Consider the following 19745-nt stretch of genomic DNA (forward strand, 5'->3'; position numbering starts at 1 on the left):
TCCAGTTTCCCTTCGATGTGTCCAACAACGCAGCTGCAGGAGTGCAAGTCTGCCGAGGAGAGGGGGAGAGAGGGCTTCCCCTTCCTGCTGCTTGACAAGAACCAGGACAGGGAAAGCTGTGTTGAACCAGCTGATACAATCCCCAGGAAGAACAGCAGCTGGGAGAGACAAAAGAAAACACAGGTCCCCCAGAACCCGGAGCGCTCCCTCGCAAGTGACCTGGTACCATTGGACAGCCCCAGAACGGCCCCTCCACGCTGCCACACCGAGCCTGCCGACAGAACTCCCAGGAAGAGCAGCAGCCAGGAGAGATGAAAGAAAACACAGTTCTCCCAGAGCCCGGCGCGTTCCCTCTCAAGCGACCTGGCATCAGCGGACCACATTGTTCTTACTTTGTCTATTTTTCACTTCTCATTATGGTCTTTTGTTGATTGGATTAATTCTGATATTTATTTTGATTCTAATAGTAAAGCAACTCCTTGAAGTGACAGGGAAATACTTTTAAAACCAATAGGAGGAAATATTTTATCACTCAGAGACTAGTTAAGCTAAGGAATGCTTTGCCAGAGGTTGTGGTAAGAGCGGATAGCATAGCTGGTTTTAAGAAAGGTTTGGACAACTTCCTGGAGGAAAAATCCATAGTCTGTTATTGAGAAAGACATGGGGGAAGCCACTGCTTACTCTGTATTGGTAGCATGAAATGTTTCTACTCCTTGGGTTTGGGCCAGGTATTAGTGATCTGCATTGGCCAGTGTGAGAACGGGCTACTGAGTTTGATGGACCATTGATCTGACCCAGTAAGGTTATTCTTATTCTTATTTGGAAGGTTGTGTGTAGATGCTATGACTTTTTTTTAATCCAGTATCTTAGCTGTATAATTTCACACAGCAAGTGCTGAAAAGTCTGAAAATAAGTTCCAGAGTTTAGAGTTTCATTAACTATTACTGACTCTCAGCTTACAACTATGCAAGTGCTTAGTTCATCTGGAATTAAGGACTCTGATTCTTCATAGACAATTGGAGGGTAAGGAGAATCAAATGAGAAATAAGAATACTTGGATTTTGAACTTCCCAGTTTGTTCTCTTCTATCCCCTGAGGTCTTGTTAAACATTATCTAAAGGAGGTGTATTTCCATATGCTTAAATTTGCTATGCAGGTGAGGGAGGAGGGTGGAATAGATAAGTTGTCAGTAAAGGAAGATTTTTATTTGATTAATTTCTTAATAAACTCCTCAGGATAACTGATGACAACAGCATAACCTAGTTTCTCATGTGAGTGTGATAAAGTTGCAATTATAAAAGCTTACTTCAAAAAGAAAGATTTTCTTTTTTTTGTGGTATCCAGTACCACAGTGTCCAATCCAGGTCACAAGTACCTGGCAGAAACCCAAATAGTAGAAACATTCCATGTTACTGATCCCAGGGCAAGTAGTTGCTTCCTCATATCAATCTCAATAGCAGAGTACGGACTTTTCCTGCAGTAACTTGTCCAAAGCTTTTTTAAACCCAGACATGTTACCTGCTGCTACCACATCCTCTTTACTATTCTTTGAGTGAAAAAATATTTTCTCCTATTTGTTATAAAGGTATTTTTATGTAACATCATTGATTGTCCCCTAAATTTGTAATTTTTGAAAGAGTAAAAAAATCTTGGGTTGGGCCCATGTGTCTACGGCCTCGCCCACAGGAGGAACTTAAGGCTCCCGGGCCTATTCTGGTTGGCCCAGGCGCCTCAGGCCTCACCTGTGGGCGGGGTTTAAGCCACCTGAGCCAATCCGGCCCCATTCCGGAGCCGGCTGGGCGGGCTTGGCACCCGTCCGACCGGCCAACGTTGACAAGGTATGGAGGGTGGGATTGGGGGTAGGGGTTCGTGGGGTCGGCATGGGGGTTGCAGGTCTGCGGAGGGGGGCATCGGGGTTTCAGGAGGGCGGTCATTGAGGGGGTTGTGTCGAGGGCAGGAGGGCCTGGGATCCCTCCTGCCCGTATTTAAGTGGGGGTGGGGAGTAGGAGGTCCACCTGGGCAGGAGGGATTGGGCTCCCTCCTGCCCGATCTTGTAGGGGGTAGGGGGTCGCATGGCCAGGAGGGCTTGGGCTCCCTCCTGGCCCCATCGGACTTGGGGGGGATTGGAGATCGTGGGGCAGGAGGGCTTGGGCTCCCTCCTGCCCCGATCTTCATTGGGGGTTCGGGAGTGCCGCAGGGCAAGAGGGCTTGGGCTCCCTCTTGCCCTGATCTTCATTGGGGGTTCGGGGTACCGCGGGGCAAGAGGGCTTGGGCTTCCTCTTGCCTCAATCTTCATTGGGGGTTCGGGGGTGCCGCGGGGCAAGAGGGCTTGGACTCCCTCTTGCCCCGATGTCGTGGGGGGGGGGTAGATTCTGTAACCGGTGTTGTTTTTGACAGACACCGGTTACAAAATCCAGCTTTTAGGCGAAGGACTGGCTCCACCTTCGCCTAAAAGCCCTTGTGTTGGACGTTTGGGGTTTAGGCGTTTTTTAGGTTCATTATGGGGTATAAGTTTAGACATAGTGTGGTGGTCTGGGTATTTAAACAGCTGAACGTAGAGGCAGGCCATTATCAAAAAAACCTCCTTTTGGACATTTTTTTTTAATATGGACATTTTCCCTGCTTCTACTTTCAATGTTTAAGGCCTTAGGCCAAAAGGGGACTTAGACGTTTTTTTTTATTATGCCCCTCTTATTGTCCAAAGGCATCCTGGAACAAGAATGTTTTTAATTTTGCTTTGAATTGTTTTATTTTGGATTCACTGCGCAAATGGTTGGGCAGCGAATTCCAGAGAGTAGGGGCAGCGACAGCAAAGTTATTGGAATGCAACGTATTGATTAATTTTAAAGAAGGTATGACGAGATTTTGTGACATTGAACGAAGCGATTTTAAAGTATTATAAGGAATTGAAAGTCTGTTAATAAACTCTGGTTGATTATTTAATCTTGATGTAAAGGTTAAAAGTAAGATTTTATAACTAATTCTATGTTCAATGTCCACTGTGAAACGTGGTCGTATTTCTTCGCGCCACAAATTATCTTAATAGCTGTTTTTGTACAATGAAGCCGTCTAATTTCCTTTTTTGTAATGCCTTTGTAAAGGGCATTACAGTAGTCTCTGCAAGAAATTACTAGAGAGTGGATCAATGTGTTCAAAGAAGCTGGTTCTAGTAACTTTGCAAGGGAACTTATCATCCTGAGAAGATAAAAACATTTCTGAACAACCGTACTGATGTGAATGTGATAAGAAAATTTACTGTCGAAAGTGACTCCTAACAGTTTTAGAGTAGGGACAATTTTGATGGGAAGCGATTCAAACTTCAGGGGGGCCTGAAGCGTTATTCCTTCTTTGAAAGGAAAAATCATAAATTTCGATTTGTTGATGTTAAGAGACAGTTTGTTTGAGTATAACCATGATTTAATTTTTCCTAATTTTTGATTAATGGATACGACCTCCTCTATATTGTTAAGATCAATGGGATGGATTAATTGCACATCGTCGGCATAAGCAAATGTGGTAAAGCCAATAGGTTGGCCCACCGTCAGAAGGGGCGACATAAAGATGTCCTACACTTTAAAAATTCACTTGCTCTCTAGTGTTAGGGTAAGTCTTAAAGACTTGGCATCCTGTACATCATCACTACAGTTTTTGGAAAGTGTGAGCCCACCACAACCCACCCAAAACCTACTGTACTGCCATATAGGTGACACGCAGCCATTAGGGCTATTGGGGTGGTAGACATATGGGTATAGTAGGTTTTCGAGGGCTCACCATACACTAAAAGGGGGTTCTGGAGAAATATGTACCTGGCACCCTTTATGTGAAGTTCACAGTAGTGCCTTCTAAGGTGCGTCACTGTTCTGTTGGGATGTCTGTATGACTAGTCCATTAAGATGCTGGTCCCTCCCACTTGATTTGGACTTGATTTGGACTTTTTGAACGTTTTTGTATTAAAAGATGATCAAAAATGTTAGATGTCTTAAGGGCCAAGATGTCCAAATAGGTCATTCCCACGCCCCCCCCCCCCAAAAAAAAATAAATTTTGACATCTAGCTGTTTCAAAAACAGATGTTTCCCCACCCTGACTTTCTAACATCTTGCGGGAAAAGTCCATGGTCAGACTTAGACACACTGTCGAACATGCCCCTCCACATTTTTCTGAGATGCGGTGACCTGAACTGCACATAGCATTCAAGATGCAGTTGCACTATGGAGTTAGGGAGTATGGGAACTGCATGCATTGCTCAGCCCAAAGCTTCCCCTCTGATGCAGCTTCCTGTTTCCTGGCCTGATCTTGCTGTCTATGCTGGTGGGGGCCCGATCTTGCTGAGTTTGTGGGACCAAGGAGCGGATTAATCCAGTTTCTATTATTTTCAATGGGAAAAATTGTCTTGGAACTTGAATGTTTTGGAACTTGAACGGGGTTCTGGAACAGATTAAGGGCTCCTTTTACAAAGATGCACTAGCGTTTATAGCAATTACCGCCTACTTAAAAGGAGATGATAGCGGCTAGCGCATGTGGCATTTTAGCGTGCGCTAAGCGTGCACTAAAACCGCTAGCGCACCTTTCTAAAAGGAGCCCTAAGTTCAGATTCTGAGGTACCTCTGTATTTAATGGTTTATTACTTTATTATTATTCAACATAAGTTTTGGGCCTACTCCTGAACAGGTCACTAAACTGAGGTCTTTTCCTCCTTTTATTGTGGTAAAGTATGAACTCTATTTTTTTTCCGTTGTTCTGGTATGTTAAGCTTAAAAATCAGGTATCCTCTGATTGTGTGGCATTAATGTACTTTATAAAACACTTGCAAACAGGGGAATTAATTTATAAAATAATCTTTTCCAGAGCCCTGGGTCTTCTTTTAAACATCCTCTACAGAATTTACAGTGTAGCGGAGAAACCAGGATTTCCAGGCTGAGTGCCAAGCACAAACCACGGTGGAATAACATTCTATTGAAAAAGCTTCCTGAGGATTCGCCGAATGTCTAGTAGCTAAGGTGACACTGGGATTTATGACACCTTACAGACTAATTGATTATGGAGGTATGAATTTTAAAGGGCAAGAATCCCATTTAATCAGAATACGTGAACCCTGTCCTCAAAAGCTCATATCTTCATCTGCTCCTGTTACACAAGGTTTTTACTTTCCTGTCAGTTATTATTATTTTAATTTATTAGGTGGTACATCAAATGATAGATTAATTAATTTAAAAAAAGATAAATCAATTAAACTAAATCTGTTAGTATACAAGAAGCACCAGCTAATATGTCCTTTATTGCACTGAAAAGTTACCCACCCTATTTGTAAATGTATATTTGAGGGCATATATATATTTTGTTGAGGAAAAATGGAAAAAAAATCATATTAGCTGGTGCTGAAGAGCCATTTAAAATGCTGCTTTAATCCTTCCTGTTCATTAAATTACCACTGAAATTTGTTGATATCCAGCATAGATAGAAGTAATGAGTTGAGACTAGGAGATATGGAATAGGTGTTCAATCCTTCTGTAGAATGTACTCCTCAACAAACATGTTTTGTTATGTGCAGGCTGGAGGGATCAGTGGTGTACCAAGGGCGGGGGTGGGGGTGGATGGGGGGAGGTTGCAATCCACCCCAGGTACACGCTCTAAGGAGGTGCATAGCTGGCACACCGGGTCCAGGACCTCCCAATCTACTCTGCCGCTGCTGCTCTCTTGAACCATCAGCAGTAGCAGTACACTTTAAATTCAGCCATCATGGGATGTTCCTATATCTCCCCGCGGTTGCAGATCATTTCCTTGTTCCAAAGCAGAGCCAGTAGCCGCTGGGAGGTGCAGGAAGGGACCGCAATGGCTTCATTTAAATTTACAGCCGCTTCTGCTGTTTTGAGAAGCATACAGCAGTGGTGGGGAGGTTAGGGGCAGGATACTGGATGGCATTGGGGTGGAAGGAGAGAGAAGGGAGAAGGAGACTGGTATGGAAGGGTGGTGGAGGGAAAAGGAAGTGGGTTGATGGGAGAGAGAGGGGGTAGATGCTGATGGAATTGGGGGTTCAGGAAAAGGGAGAGAGAGACAGAACTAGAAAGGATACTGGATAGAATTAGGTTGGAGGGAGGGAGAAGGGCAGATGTTGATGTAAGTGGGGGTGCAGGGAGAGAGACTGGGCAGATGCTGATGGAAGTAAGGTGGATGGAGAAAGAAGGGGCAGACACTGGATTTTAGTGGGGATGGGATGGAAGGAGCAGACACTGGATCAAGGAGAGAGAGGGGAACAGATGCTGGAAGAAAGTGGAGAGGAGAGAGGGCCAGATGCTGGATGGAAGTGGAAAGACAGAGAGAGGAGAAGATGCTGAATGTAAGGGGTAGAGAAAGAGGTCACATGATGGAAGGAGGGGGATAAATAAAAAAGGACAAATGCTGGATGGGGAAAGAGGATAAAGTTAGTAAAATGCTGTATGGGGTAAGGGAAAAAGGTGGCAAGCTGTAGGTAGATACAGTGAAAAGAGGGAAATTGAGAACAGAATAGTAAGAAAGAATTTAATCTAGACAGATGCAGAAAATAAATTGAGAAGGAAGATGAGGGAAGAAAAGGGAGAGGAAAGAGTGAAATGCCAGACCATGGGTCAGGGAAGGAAGAGGGAAGAGGGAAGGGAACGAGAGGACATGGATGCCGGACCATTGGGGGAGGGGAGGGGAGCGAAGGGAAAAAGATAGATGCCAGACCAATGGGGGTGGAGGGAGAAATGGAAGAGGGAGGCAGACAATTGCTGGAAGGGACATAGAAGGAGAGAAGATGCCATAGGAAAGGGGCAGAGAGAGGGCAGACAGTGGATGGAAGGAAGAGATGAAAAGATTAAGAAAGCAGAAGCCAGAGACAACAAAGGTAGAAAAAAAATTCTCTACTTCCTTTTTTGTGTGTGTGGATGTGCTTTAAGATAAAGCAGTATTGTAGCTGCGTCGATAAACATTTATTTAAAAAAATGAAAATAGTGTGTTCCTTTTTATTGGACTAATTTTAATACATTTCTTACTAATTCAGAGACCAAAACCTCTTCCCTCATGTCAGGACAGGGTACCGTAACAGCAGTATACTTTACTGACCTGAGGAAGGAGGTTTTGGCCTCTGAAAGCTAATTGAAAAATGTATTAGTCCAATAAAATGGTATTATCTTATTTTCCATTTTTGTTTTATTTTAACCTCCCCCCACTTTTTATAAAGTCACGCTAGCAGCTGTCACTGCAGTAACTGCCCTGAAGCTCAAAGAGACTTAAAGGGCTTCATGTCTTTTGTTGCGCAGCAACCTCTAGAGCAGCTTTGTAAAAGGGAGGGGGGAGTTTATTTGTTAATTTGTAAAGTGATGATGGCTATTTCTGAGTTTTTTTTCAAATTTACATCTGCTATCTTTATACTTTGCACAGTATTAGGGAACATGCATCACTGTTTCTGTGGTGTTGCATTGTATGCAGAGTCTGGCTTCTTGGTGGTTTAGTTTAACTTTTGTCTACATATTTCTGGTTTTAGTTTGTGATTACATATTCTATACTGGGCAAGGGTGTTTCTGTGTTTATGAAAAGCACATGCTTTTCTGTTAGCACTGACTGTGCAGGATCAATCTGTACTAGTCTGGCTTATTTGGTTTTACAATGGGTGTATTGATATTCTACTACTCAGTGCAGTATGCAAGATGCTGGCTTTTCCTATGTACACTCTTGTGCGACGTGTGGATTATTACTAAAAATTATGTTTTTTCTCATATAGAAGAGGAGGTGTTTAAAAATGATGAGCCCCGGGTGCGAACTAGAGAGTTGAGCGGGGACAGAAATCCCACCCATCCCCACCTGTCCCCGCCAGTCCCACCCGTCCCTACCTGTTCCCGTGAGGACTCCCACCCGTCCCCGCGAGGAATCCCTCCATCCCCGCCCGTCCTCGCGAGGAATCCCCTACATCCCCGCCCATCCCTATAAACTTCAGAAATAGTTATTTCAGTTAACTATGCTACTGAATTAAAGGCTCTAGTAGAAACCCATTTAAAATTAAGCAAAAAGACTTTATTAATTTGGAAATATTAATTGGGAAGAATACATACTTTGTAAACGGGTTTCTACCAGAGCCTCTAATGTTTATAAATTTTTATCAACACAACTAATATACTACTTTATCCTGAAGCAAAAAAAAAAGAATTTTTTTCCTACCTTTTTGCCTGGTTTCTGCTTTCCTCATGTTCTCATTCAATTCCTTCCATCCACTGTCTCTCTTCTCTCTGTGTCTTCCATTTGCTCTGTTACTGTGCCTCTCCCTTTCTTCCCCCTTCCAAATTGGTCTGGCACCCATCTTCTTCCTTCCGCTCCCCCCATAGTCTCTATCTTCTTCCCTGCCAGCGTCTTCTCCCCACTCTCTATTCCCCATTTCCTTTCAACGTCCTTCTCCCCTCCATCTTCCCCATGTCCTGTCAGCATCCTTCTCCCCCCTCTGTCTTCCACATGAGCTTTCAGTGTCCTTCTCCCCCTGTCTTCCCCATGTCCTTTCAGCGTCCTTCTCCCCCCTCCCGTCCTCCCCATGTCCTTTCAGCGTCCTTCTCCACCCCTTTGTCTTCCCCATGTCCTTTCAGCGTCCTTCTCCACCCCTTTGTCTTCCCCATGTCCTTTCAGCGTCCTTCTCCCCCCTCTGTCTTCCCCATGTCCTTTCAGCATCCTTCTCCCCCCCCCTGTCTTCCCCCCATGTCCTTTCAGGGTCCTTCTCCCCCTCTGTCTTCCCCATGTGCTTTCAGCGTCCTCCCCCCTCCCGTCCTCCCCATGTCCTTTCAGCGTCCTTCTCCCCCCCTGTCTTCCCCCATGTCCTCCCCATGTGCTTTCAGAGTCCTTCTCCCCCCCTCCCATCCTCCCCATGTCCTTTCAGCGTCCTTCTCCACCCCTTTGTCTTCCCCAGTGCTTTCAGCGTCCTTCTCCCCCCTCATGTTTACCCATTTCCCTTAAGCGTCTTTTCTTCTGCACTCCACCTTTCCTTCCTTTCTCCCTCCCTGCCCCTTACCTTTGTGGCGCTTCCCCACCCGACCGACAACAGAACAGGCCCGGTCGGACAAACCTCCCTGCCCTGTAGCCACGGATCTAAATTACCTTCTTACAGCAGCTGGAGTATTGAAGCTGCTGTAAGAAGGCAATTTAGATTTGCGGCTACAGGGCAGGGAGGTTTGTTGGCCGGGCCTGTTGTCGGTCAATCAGGGGACCTGACTGGCTGTGCACACTCACTCCCCCCCCCCATGGCTGCACCCGGAGCGGACCGCTCCCCCCCCCCCACTTTGGAAGCCACTGCCTTCTCCCTACCTGCCCTGCTGCACACAGCTGACCAGAAGTCTTCACGATGTCAGCGCTGATGTCGGAGGAAGGGAGGGCTTTGCTTAAGCCCTCCCTCCGACGTCAGCGCTGACATCAGGGAAGACTTCCAATTGGCTGTGTGTGCTGCAGCAGGGCAGGAAGAAAATGGAAGATGAGGCCTCGCAGCAGGGCAGATAGGAACGGCATTGAACCCCGCGGGATCCCCGAGAGCACGAGGGCCGTCCCCACGGGATCCCCATGACCCTAGAGGGCGTTCCCACGGGATCCCCATGACCCAAAGGGGGAACCCGTGGGATCCCCGTGGGTCCCGCAGGATTCCCGTCGTCCCCGTTCCCGTGCAGCTCTCTAGTGCGAACTAAAAAATCTTGTTTCTCAACCGCTAGGCCAGTTTTATGGAATGCTCTGACTGGCACCTTGAGATTTTGTAGAAATTTGTTGCAATTTAGAAAATTGTTCAAAACCTATCTTTTTGTTCAGGCCTTCTATGGTTAGCACTTTGCCTCTATGAAAGAAATGCCTCTCTGGAAATGATGATGTTTACCTCTTTTAAGACAGTTATAATATATTATTAGTAATTCTGATCCCTAATTTTCAGCTGCTCACATGTGGTTCTTTTAAAATGTATGTGCCCAAGATTATGTATGTGAAGCTGTGAGCCGCTGTGGAGAAAAACGGATTATAAATGCTTTAAATAAATAAAAATATGCTAAGTACACCACTGGGAAGGATACATTAGTTAACTCAGTCTGTAAACTAGGGTTGCCAGATTTTACATTCGTAAAATCCGGACCACTAGGCCTGCCCCCAGGCCCACTCATCCCCGCCCTGTTACGCCCCAGTCCTGCCTCTAATGTCACCCCAACCCCGCCCCTGCTGCTTGCTCTGGTCGGGCAGGAGGGCATCTGTGCATACTCGGATGCCCACTTGCCTGTCACAATTCGGGGGGAAGCTTGTCAAAGTGCCGGGTTTTGAAAAGCTATCCGGACCCCCGAACATGTCCTCAAAAGGAGGACATGTCCGGGGAAATCCGGAAATCTGCTAACCCTAGTTTCAAGTTTCAAGTTTTATTACCATTTGATGAATTGCTTTCTAAGCGATGAACAGTTTTATAAAAAACAACAATTTAGAGGACAAACAGCTTTAAAACACAAGTAAAAAGCTAATATACTTATAACACTTAACAAATTTCATCATACATGTGGATTAAGGACAGACATGATATAAGAGGGTAGGAGGGGAAAAGTTACAATTCTCTCAGGTAGAAAAAACATAAAAGAGGAAAGAACAAGAGGAAGGGAAAAACTGAGTTCTGGATTAAGTTAACAGGTCTCAGAATTTAATTGTTAAAAGCATCATTAAATAAGAAAGTTTTTAGACGTTTTTTAAAGGAAATAAGATCTTTTTCTTTTCTGATATAGAGTGGCAATGAATTCCACAATTGTGGAGCTATAACAGAAAACATGTCATCTCTTTTTGTGCCCACAATTTTCAAGGAAGGGACAGTTAATAGGTCTAGTGATGATGATCAAAGAGAACGAGGGGCATAATAAGGAATGATCATTCTAGACATAAATTGAGGTTCATTGAAAGTTAGTATTTTGAATACCAGGAATAATATCTTAAAGGTAATACGGTGGCTGATAGGAAGCCAATGGGAATTGATTAATAGTGGTGTAACATGGTCGTATTTTTTTGCTTTATGAATAAGTTTTATTGCAGTGTTTTGGATTATCTGAAGCCTTCTTTTTTCTTTTTGTGATATATTCTACAGTCCACAGATTCATATATGTACATTAACTGGGTTAGCACATTGGAAAGAGCTGTAGAAGAACACTTGTCTTTAATAGTATGTGAATTTGCTTGATACCTCATCTCTCCATTAAAGGACGACTGTCTACTTGGTTTATAAATTAAAATCAGAGGAAGCAGTGCAATGTAGTTCACTCACAGAAAGAGATTTTCCATGACATAGTTGTAATCGGCTCGACTGCTGTCTGGCAGAAAACACGCAGCAAACACAATGATGGCATTCGCACCATCCCCATAGTAGCCTGTGCAAAAAACACAAAGACATTTCTTTCTCAATAAAAAGCTCTTAAGACAAATTTGTAAGAAAATTGATGTGTTAATCTCAGCCCTGATCTTTATTTAAATTTGGGTACAGACGCATTTTATCTATATCCTTAAAAATATATCCTCTGCAGAAGTGACTCCCCTCTTCCCCCCCCCCCAATGTACTAACCCTTTATGTCTCTGTCCATATTGTAGTTCTCCCTCTAACCCATTGTTTCTAAATGTACGTCTGTCTTTGTCACTTATAATGTAGAACCCTGATTTTAAAATTATGTACGCCGCTTAGAAATATGATAAGTGGGTGAACAAATTTTTATAAACTTGAAACCAGAAGGCCACGATGGACCACTGTTCTGACCCAGCAGCGGCAATTCTTATGTTCTTATGAAACTTGGAAGAGCGAGCAAGATGCACATAGCAACTGCTTGGTTAGCTCTAGACCTCCCAATAAGTACTATCAGATTGTACTGTACAATCCAGAGGTTCTATTCTTTCAAAGGTAGGACTTACAAAAATTAAGAGCCAAAATGTTTTGGCCACTTTGATGAGTAAAAATACTTATTGCCTACTTTAGAAAAATGTGGGCACAGGATCCTTTGAAACTCATAATCAAAACTTTGAAACATCCAAAAACCAGCCCAAGTCGGCACTTGGACGTCCAAGTGCTGATAATCAAAGCCAACTTTCTGGATGTGCAGCAGCACTTCTAAGCCGCTGTGTGCCCAAAGCTCAACGGGGCATGCTGGGAGGTGTGTTATGGGTGGGAATCGGGCGGGCTTAAACTTGGACGTGCTGCAGCAAATTTTCCTAGAGGGAACTTAGGCACCGGAAGTTAGGCCTGTTTTAGTTACATCTAAGTACCCCAAAGCTGCCCACATTGACCATTTGACCACTAGAGGGATTAAGGCATGATCCCCCTTACTCCCCCAGTGGTCACTGACCCCCTCCCACCACCCAGAGATGGGGGAAAACAGCATATTGCCATCAGCTAATAGGGGCAGAGGAATCCCCAAAACTGGCTCAGCTGAACTGGCAAAGAGATTCCTCTCTCCCTCCCAGGCACCAATCCCCCAGCCCCCTCCACAGAGAGCCCCCTCCACTGCACCCTCTCCCCAACATCTCTCGACACCCTCGACAGCACTGGCAACCCCCCCCCCCAACATCACCCAACACTCCTGACAGCACTGGCAACCCCCCCCCCACACACACACACAACATCTGACACTCCCATACCTTGCACTGCAAAATCGGTAGGAGGGAAGCCATGTGCTGTGAGTGACAGGCCTTCCCCCTCCTAATGCATCTTGGGTTGCAGTGGGTTTAAAGCCCCGATTGGCTCAACATTGTGATGAGGTGTTCCCAAAGCTGTCGGGAGAGTTGGGTGATGTGTGTGTGTGGGTGTGTGTTGCCAGTAGTGCTGCCCAATTCAGGAAAAAAAAATTTCGATTCAATTCGATTTTCCTGCCCAATTAGGTGTTTTTTTTCAAACATCCTGGTGGGTTTATTTTATAGCCTCTTCACCCCCTTTGTCTTCTCCTAACCACACTGGCGCTGTGGTGTAAACAAAATAAGCAAACAAAAAAGACTTTTCCTCTCTCTGTTAAATTCTAGCTCACGTTTGTGGTCTAACAAAAGCTCTGGCAGGATACACGTTTCAAATCTGACATATTGTAATCACAAAACAGAAAATAAAATTATTTTTTCTACATTTTGTTGTCTGGTCATTGTTCAAATCTTGTTGGTCCCAGGCTCTGGTTGTCTTCTGATAGCTTGCTTGCCAGGGTCTCCTTTTTTCTTCTTCCTCCATGCTAACCATCTGCCATCCCTGTCCTCCCCTTCCGTTTCACTTCCCTCCCCTCCCCTGGAGGTCTGGCATCTTTCCTTTTTTCATCTCCATCTACAGATCCACCTTTTCTCAACTACCCTTTCATCCAGCATCTCTCCCTTTCTCTAACTTTCATTCCTAAATCCCATTGTCCACCATCTCTCTCCCTCTCCTCTGTTTTTAGATCCCTTATTTCTTCCCCCCAAAGTCTGGCATATGCACATCTCTTTGAACCCCCCCTTTCCTCCCTCCCTCCATGTACTTCTACACGAGGGCCCCTCTCCCCTGAACGTCTGCACCCTCCTGAAGGCTTGCTTAGTCAATTTACCTAATTTCAGCAGCCTGCCCTGCAGATCACTGGCTCTAGCGATCTTTGCAAGCTGCCATACATCTTCCGAGTTGTCTTCTCTCTGCCGCGGTCCCGCCTCTCCTCTGATGTCAGAGAAGGGGCAGGATCGCGGCAGAGAGAAGACAACTCGGATGACGTATGGTAGCTTGCAAAGATCGCTAGAGCCAGCGATCTTCTGCAGGGCAGGCTGCTGAAATTAGGTAAATTGATGCAGGAAAGCCGGACACCAGCGGGGAAGCCACTTCCCGACTGACCCTCCCCACTCTCCCTCTAAAGCAGGAGCGGCAGGCCAGCAAGAGGCAGCGCTGCCGCTCCTGCTTTAGGGGCAATGGGGGAGGGTCGGTCAATGAATCGGGAGGCCGATTTTTTTGTCATGGTAAATCGATTCGAATCATGAATTGGGCAGCCCGATTCTCAGTTTTCCCAGCCCAATTCTAATTTTCCCCAGCCCCCTGCCCGATTCTCAGCTTTCCCAACCCTCCTGCTCGATTCTCAGCTTCCTCAGCCCCCCTGCCCGATTCCCAGCTTCCATCCCCAGCCCCCAAGACTCACCAGCTCCCCTGCTGATTCCCAGCTTCCATCCCCAGCCCCCTGCCGATTCCCAGCTTCCATCCCCAACCCCCAAGACTCACCAGCCCCCCTGCCGATTCCCAGCTTCCATCCCCAGCCCCCAAGACTCACCAGCCCCCTGCCGATTCCCAACTTCCATCCCCAGCCCCCAAGACTCACCAGCCCCCCTGCCGATTCCCAGCTTCCATCCCCAGCCCCCAAGACTCACCAGCCCACCTGCCGATTTCAGCTTCCATCCCAGCTCCCCTGCTGATTTCAGCTTCCATCCCCAGCCCCCAAGACTCACCAGTCCCCCTGCCGATTTCAGCTTCCATTCCCAGCTCCCCTGACGATTTCAGCTTCCATCCCCAGTCCCCAAGACTCACCAACCCCCTGCCGATTTCAGCTTCCATCCCCAGCCCCCCACACTCACCAGCCCCCCTGCCGATTTCAGCTTCCATCCCCAGCCCCTAAGACTCACCAGCCCCCCTGCCGATGTATTTACTTACTGCCTGGACTGGATATTAAATCGCGGGGAAGAGAGGAGAAATGCAGGGAAAGAGCCAAATCTAGTATTTGTTGCTGTCGAGTGCCAAGGTCTGCTGCACGAGGTCCGCTCGCTCGCCGCTTGACTTTCCCACCACTCCTTTCGTTTCTTCCGATGTAACTTCCGGTTTCGCAAAACCGGAAGTTACATTAGATGGGAAGAGTCTGGCGGCCTGCGGCATGAAATAGCCCGAAGTTCCCCGAACTCGTCTTGCGGCTGAATCGGTGAGTCCGGTGTTTATCAAAAACGAACCAATTCGAATCGATTCACCTGATTTGAATCGGTGAACCGATTCGAATCGTGAATCGGGCAGCACTAGTTGCCAGTGCTGTTGGGGGTGTCAGGTGATGTGTGTGTGTGTGTGTGTGAGGGGGGGGGTTTGGTGTCAAGGGATGTTAGAGAGAGGGTTGTTGTGCTGGGGCTCTCTGTGGAAGGGGCTGGGGGATCGATGCCTGGGAGGGAGAGAGGAATCTCTCTGCCAGTTCAGCTGATACTGGCAGGGGGAATTCCCCTCAGCTGAGCTATCAGGAATCCAAAAAAATTGGCTCAGCTGATGGGGATTCCCCTGCTGCGATCAGACAAGGTAGTTGGATACATCTACAAAACTTGCTTTTGTGTATTTTTCATGTGGACATTTTCGTTTATGAAAATGGCCAAAAAAGATAGATGTCCTAAGGACCAAAATTTATGCATAGGTCATTTTTGAAAATAAAAGAGAGACATCTGGCAGCTTTGAAAATGGACATTTTTTCTACTGGTTTTGTGGCCGGCTTGCCCAAAACGTCCAACCTCAAACTTAGATGTCCTATCGAAAATGCCCTTCTATGTATCTTGGAGATGCCAACTTAAATCTCTCTTTAGGCCTGTCCTGCTCTAAATTGTGCAGTTTATGACTAAACTCACTGCAAAATACAATGATTTTTATTATTACTTTTTTAGTCATCCAAAGTCACTCTTTAACATCAGTGATATCTGAAACTAGGTGGAGGAAGCATGCTGTCAGAACCCGCTATGAACATAAAGCCAAAAATGATTGCATTTCAACCATCTCACTGCGTCATTTACATTTCCTGTGCAACACATAGTCCTATGCCAGTGTAAACAAGAGGGGGAATAGGAAAACATAATAAACCTTGATTTCTTGTTACAAAAAAAAAAAAATTACTGCTGAACTAGGAATACAATTAAAGGACAGTGTTGTGTGAGAGATGAGAAAGAGATACATTCCTGTAATAATAATAAAAAAATCTTGTTTCAACTACACATCTCCCTCCATATTCACAGGTTCAACATGCACGACTTTGATTATTCGCGGTTTTCATCTTGCTGACTCCACCCCCCTCCCCCCCAAATGACATCATCTGAGTGCCAAGAAAAAAATTCAGCGTTTTTTGTCAGCGTGGTCAGGCAAACAGCAGCATCGGAGAAAAGGGTGCAAAGAGAAAAGTTCAGCACAAGCGCCAGCATGGTCGGGCAAACGGCAGTGTTTGAGCGGTGCAGAAAGAAGCATTCAGCGTTTGCTTCAGTGTGGTCGCAAGTACTAGTGATACGTTTTATTCATTATTTCACGGTATTCACGAGGGCTATACCACAAACCCTGCAAATATGAAAGCGAAAAATGATTTGTAGGCCATCTTTGACCCTAACCCCCGCGAATATGGGGGGAGAAGTGTACTATTAATCATTTCTATGGCACTGCTAGATGAATGCAGTGCTGTACATTAAACACTGAATAGTAATTGGGTACTCTTCAGTATTTTCCCTATCTGTCCCCACCAGACTCGCAATCTAACTGTGGTACATGGGGCAACAAAGGGATTAAGTGACTTGTCCTGAGGTTGGGATCGAACTCTAAACCTCAGAGTGCGGAGGCAGCAGTTCTAATCACTAGGCCACACCTCCTTTTAGCACACTTTGCCTTGCCTTTATTTCAATATGAGTGTGATGCCATATCAAGAAGAACAATTACATTCATGAAGAATACATCTCAGCAGCACTCAACAATTAACAGTAGATTATTTATAACCAAGGTCTATTAGTTCTACTCAATTTGTAGCATTTTTTAATCATTGTAAACCTCAAAGAACTTCACGGTCTTGCGGTATATAAATAAACTGTTATGTTATGTTAAAACTTAATAGAAGAGCATACACTTATAGGACTTTACCAACAACCAAGCACAGCAACGGTAGGGGAATCGTGAAATCATGGCCATCCAGGACCACACACTTCCACATGTAAAGATGTATTTGCTTAAATAAACCAATGAAGCTGATGTTGTAGTACTTACTCTTCATATATTGACAGCCCGTCTTTTCCAAACAATAGAACCTGACAACCAATCAGTAGTCTGGAATGATTTAACTTCTTTTTTTAAAAAAAATATTTTATTTTGATTTGTGACACTAGAGAAAACAATACCAAATATAACATATCACATCTTTCCATTTTCCATTGCAGACAATTCTGCTTCAAGCAATGATCATGGCAAGCAATAAACTTTTGAGAAGTCTCAAATAAAAGTAGAACTGGGAACTGGCTATGACGTAGCATTTAAAGTTATCCTCCAGGTTACATTTTTAAATTACAGTATATATAATATAATTCCAACCCTCTCATACAAACACCGCATAATTTACGTCAACCACCATCAACATAAGGAGATAGCTGGCAAAAATGTATAGGAGATATGTTTCTGACAGATATGTTTTGTTGAAGTTAAATTTCCCATTTTTACACTGGTGTACAAACAGAATAAATCTTAGTGCTAATATGACTTCCATAGGTGATTCGTGGCTGAGGCAGAGCTCTGGCCTGAACCTGCACTAGTATGGGCAGAAGTACGAGGGGTCACTGAAAAATTCTCAGCCCAACCAAGAGGAGAATGATGTTGAGCCATGAAACTTACAGGTTATTCCACACTTTTTTTGACATTTTTCATTTCAATTCTATGAAATAAAATGAAAAGTGTCAAGAAAAGTGTGGCGTAACTTGTACGTTTCAAGGCTTCACATCATTCTCTTCTTGATTGGGCTGAGAACTTTTCAGCGGCCCCTTGTAAATTTGTTCAGGTTTGACATTCTAGGAAGTTAATACATGCTGTCATTGGCATAGTAAGGGGGTGGGGGTGGACCACCCCAGGCACTGTCTTGGTGGGGGCTCCATCTCTTCTCCACCCCCCCCACGCAACATTCACACCCTCCCTTCCCCTCACCCCTTTATGTCTTTAAATCTTTGCCCGCGTGAGCAACTTCTCAGGCCTGCTGATCATGCTGGCCTGGCTCCCCTCTGAAATCACTTCTGGGTCACGATGCCAGGAAGTGACATCAGAGGGAAAGCCAACACTGGTGTGAGCATCAGACCAGAGAAGCTTTTGGCACTGGCGAAGATTTAACAAGATACAGGGGAGGGGATGAGGAGAGGAGGGCGCTGGTGGGCACTATCACCCTGGGTGCCTCCTACTCTCACTATGCCACTGAATGGTGTACAGATATGTGGGTTAAATGGTCTTGTGGATGAAATGGAGGGCACTACGAATATCTATTGTAGCTCTGTCTCATATATTCCAAATCTTTTTTTCAACATGTTAATTATATTGGGCATTATTCTGGACAAACTCCAAATGGCTGCTTTTTAAAGAGCTGCTATTAAGGAAAATTCAAATATCTAATATTATTTGCCCTTCTAGATTCTACATTGACTGTGGGTGAATCATGAGAGAGTGTATGTGTGTGTGTGTGTGTGTGTTGTGTGTGTGTGTTACATTGTTATAAGACTCAGTTCCCCCTTTCTCTGAGGAACCCACTGAAACAGCAAGAAGTGTGTTTTATTAACTCTAATATATAAGAAAGCCCAGTCAAATACTCCTTACTGGTTTAACAATCTTTCTCCCTCTTTTACGAAGCCATGTTAACATTTTTTATTGCCAGCTGTGGTGATATTAGCTTCGGCGCTCATAGAATTTCTATGAGCGTCGGAGATAATACCACCACAGCTGGTGATAAAAAAGCCTAACATGATTTTGTAAAAGGACGGGATTTGTTGGCTATGTTCTGTGTCTATTATCATCCAAGCCTTTATGCTGCTTCAGTGTAAGCTCTTCCCTATTTGCTTCATGCTTGATTTCTGTTCTAACTTTAGTCCCTGTGTCATGCATGGATTTCTTCATGAACTTAAGTGTTGCAATACTGGGACAAACCTCAGGTCCATCAATCTCAGTATCCTATTTCCAACAGTGGCCAATCCAGGAACAAGAACATGGCAAGATTCCAAAACAATAAAACAGATTTTATGCTGCTTATGCTAGAAATAAGCAGTGGATTTTCCCATTTCTATCTTAATAATGGCTTAAGGATTTTTTTTAAAAGAAATTGTTTAAACCTTTTTTAAACCCTGCTAAGCTAACTGCTTTCACCACATTCTCTGGCAATAAATTTGAGTTTAATTATATTTAGTGAAGAAATATTTTCTCTGGTTTGTTTTCAATTAATAGCTTTGTTGTGTCCCCCTAATTCTAGTATTTTTGGAAAGAGTAAACAAGCGATTCACATCTACTCATTCCCTTCCACTCAGTATTTTATAGACCTCTATCATATAATAATAATAATAATAACTTTATTCTTATATACCGCCAACAATCTTGCGACTTCTAGGCGGTTTACAATAAAGAGAAACTGTACATACAGCGAATTACAGAGTATAGCAGTGTACTTCTGATAATGGGAACATTAATGATAATAACAACAGTTCGTATGCTGCAGGGCCTTGAAGTGCCATGCGGCTTACAAAGAATTGGAAAAATTCCATAAATTGAATGGGGTATTCATAGTTTGTGATTGGGGGTTAACAGTTTACAAATTCAGTTTTGGGAATGATATTGCGAAGGGGGCTATTGTCCTGGTTCGTTACCTAGGTGTTTCGAGAACAGGTACGTTTTTAGGTGTTTTCTAAATTCTCCATAGTCATTTGTGTGAGTAATTAGTTTTTCTAAGTCTTTGCCCCATAAGGCTGCTTGATACGATAGAAGTTGTTGGTGGTATCTCTTATATTTGCATCCTCTAGCCGGTGGGGAGACGAACTTCAGGTGTGT

At 44.6% G+C, this 19745-nt stretch overlaps 1 protein-coding gene across 9 annotated transcripts in view; it reads right to left on the reverse strand.

The window, feature by feature from the left end:
• The window catches only part of PRUNE2 (prune homolog 2 with BCH domain), a 447750-nt gene that overhangs the window by 53322 nt on the left and 374683 nt on the right, over positions 1–19745 (reverse strand). For all 9 annotated transcript variants that reach the window (XM_033927022.1, XM_033927014.1, XM_033927006.1 and 6 more), the window contains one exon: positions 11262–11364. In XM_033927022.1, the coding sequence (XP_033782913.1) occupies positions 11262–11364 (103 nt within the window). The remainder of the gene's footprint in view (positions 1–11261; positions 11365–19745) is intronic.

Source organism: Geotrypetes seraphini, chromosome 1, assembly GCF_902459505.1.
Source record: "Geotrypetes seraphini chromosome 1, aGeoSer1.1, whole genome shotgun sequence".
NCBI lineage: Eukaryota > Metazoa > Chordata > Amphibia > Gymnophiona > Dermophiidae > Geotrypetes > Geotrypetes seraphini.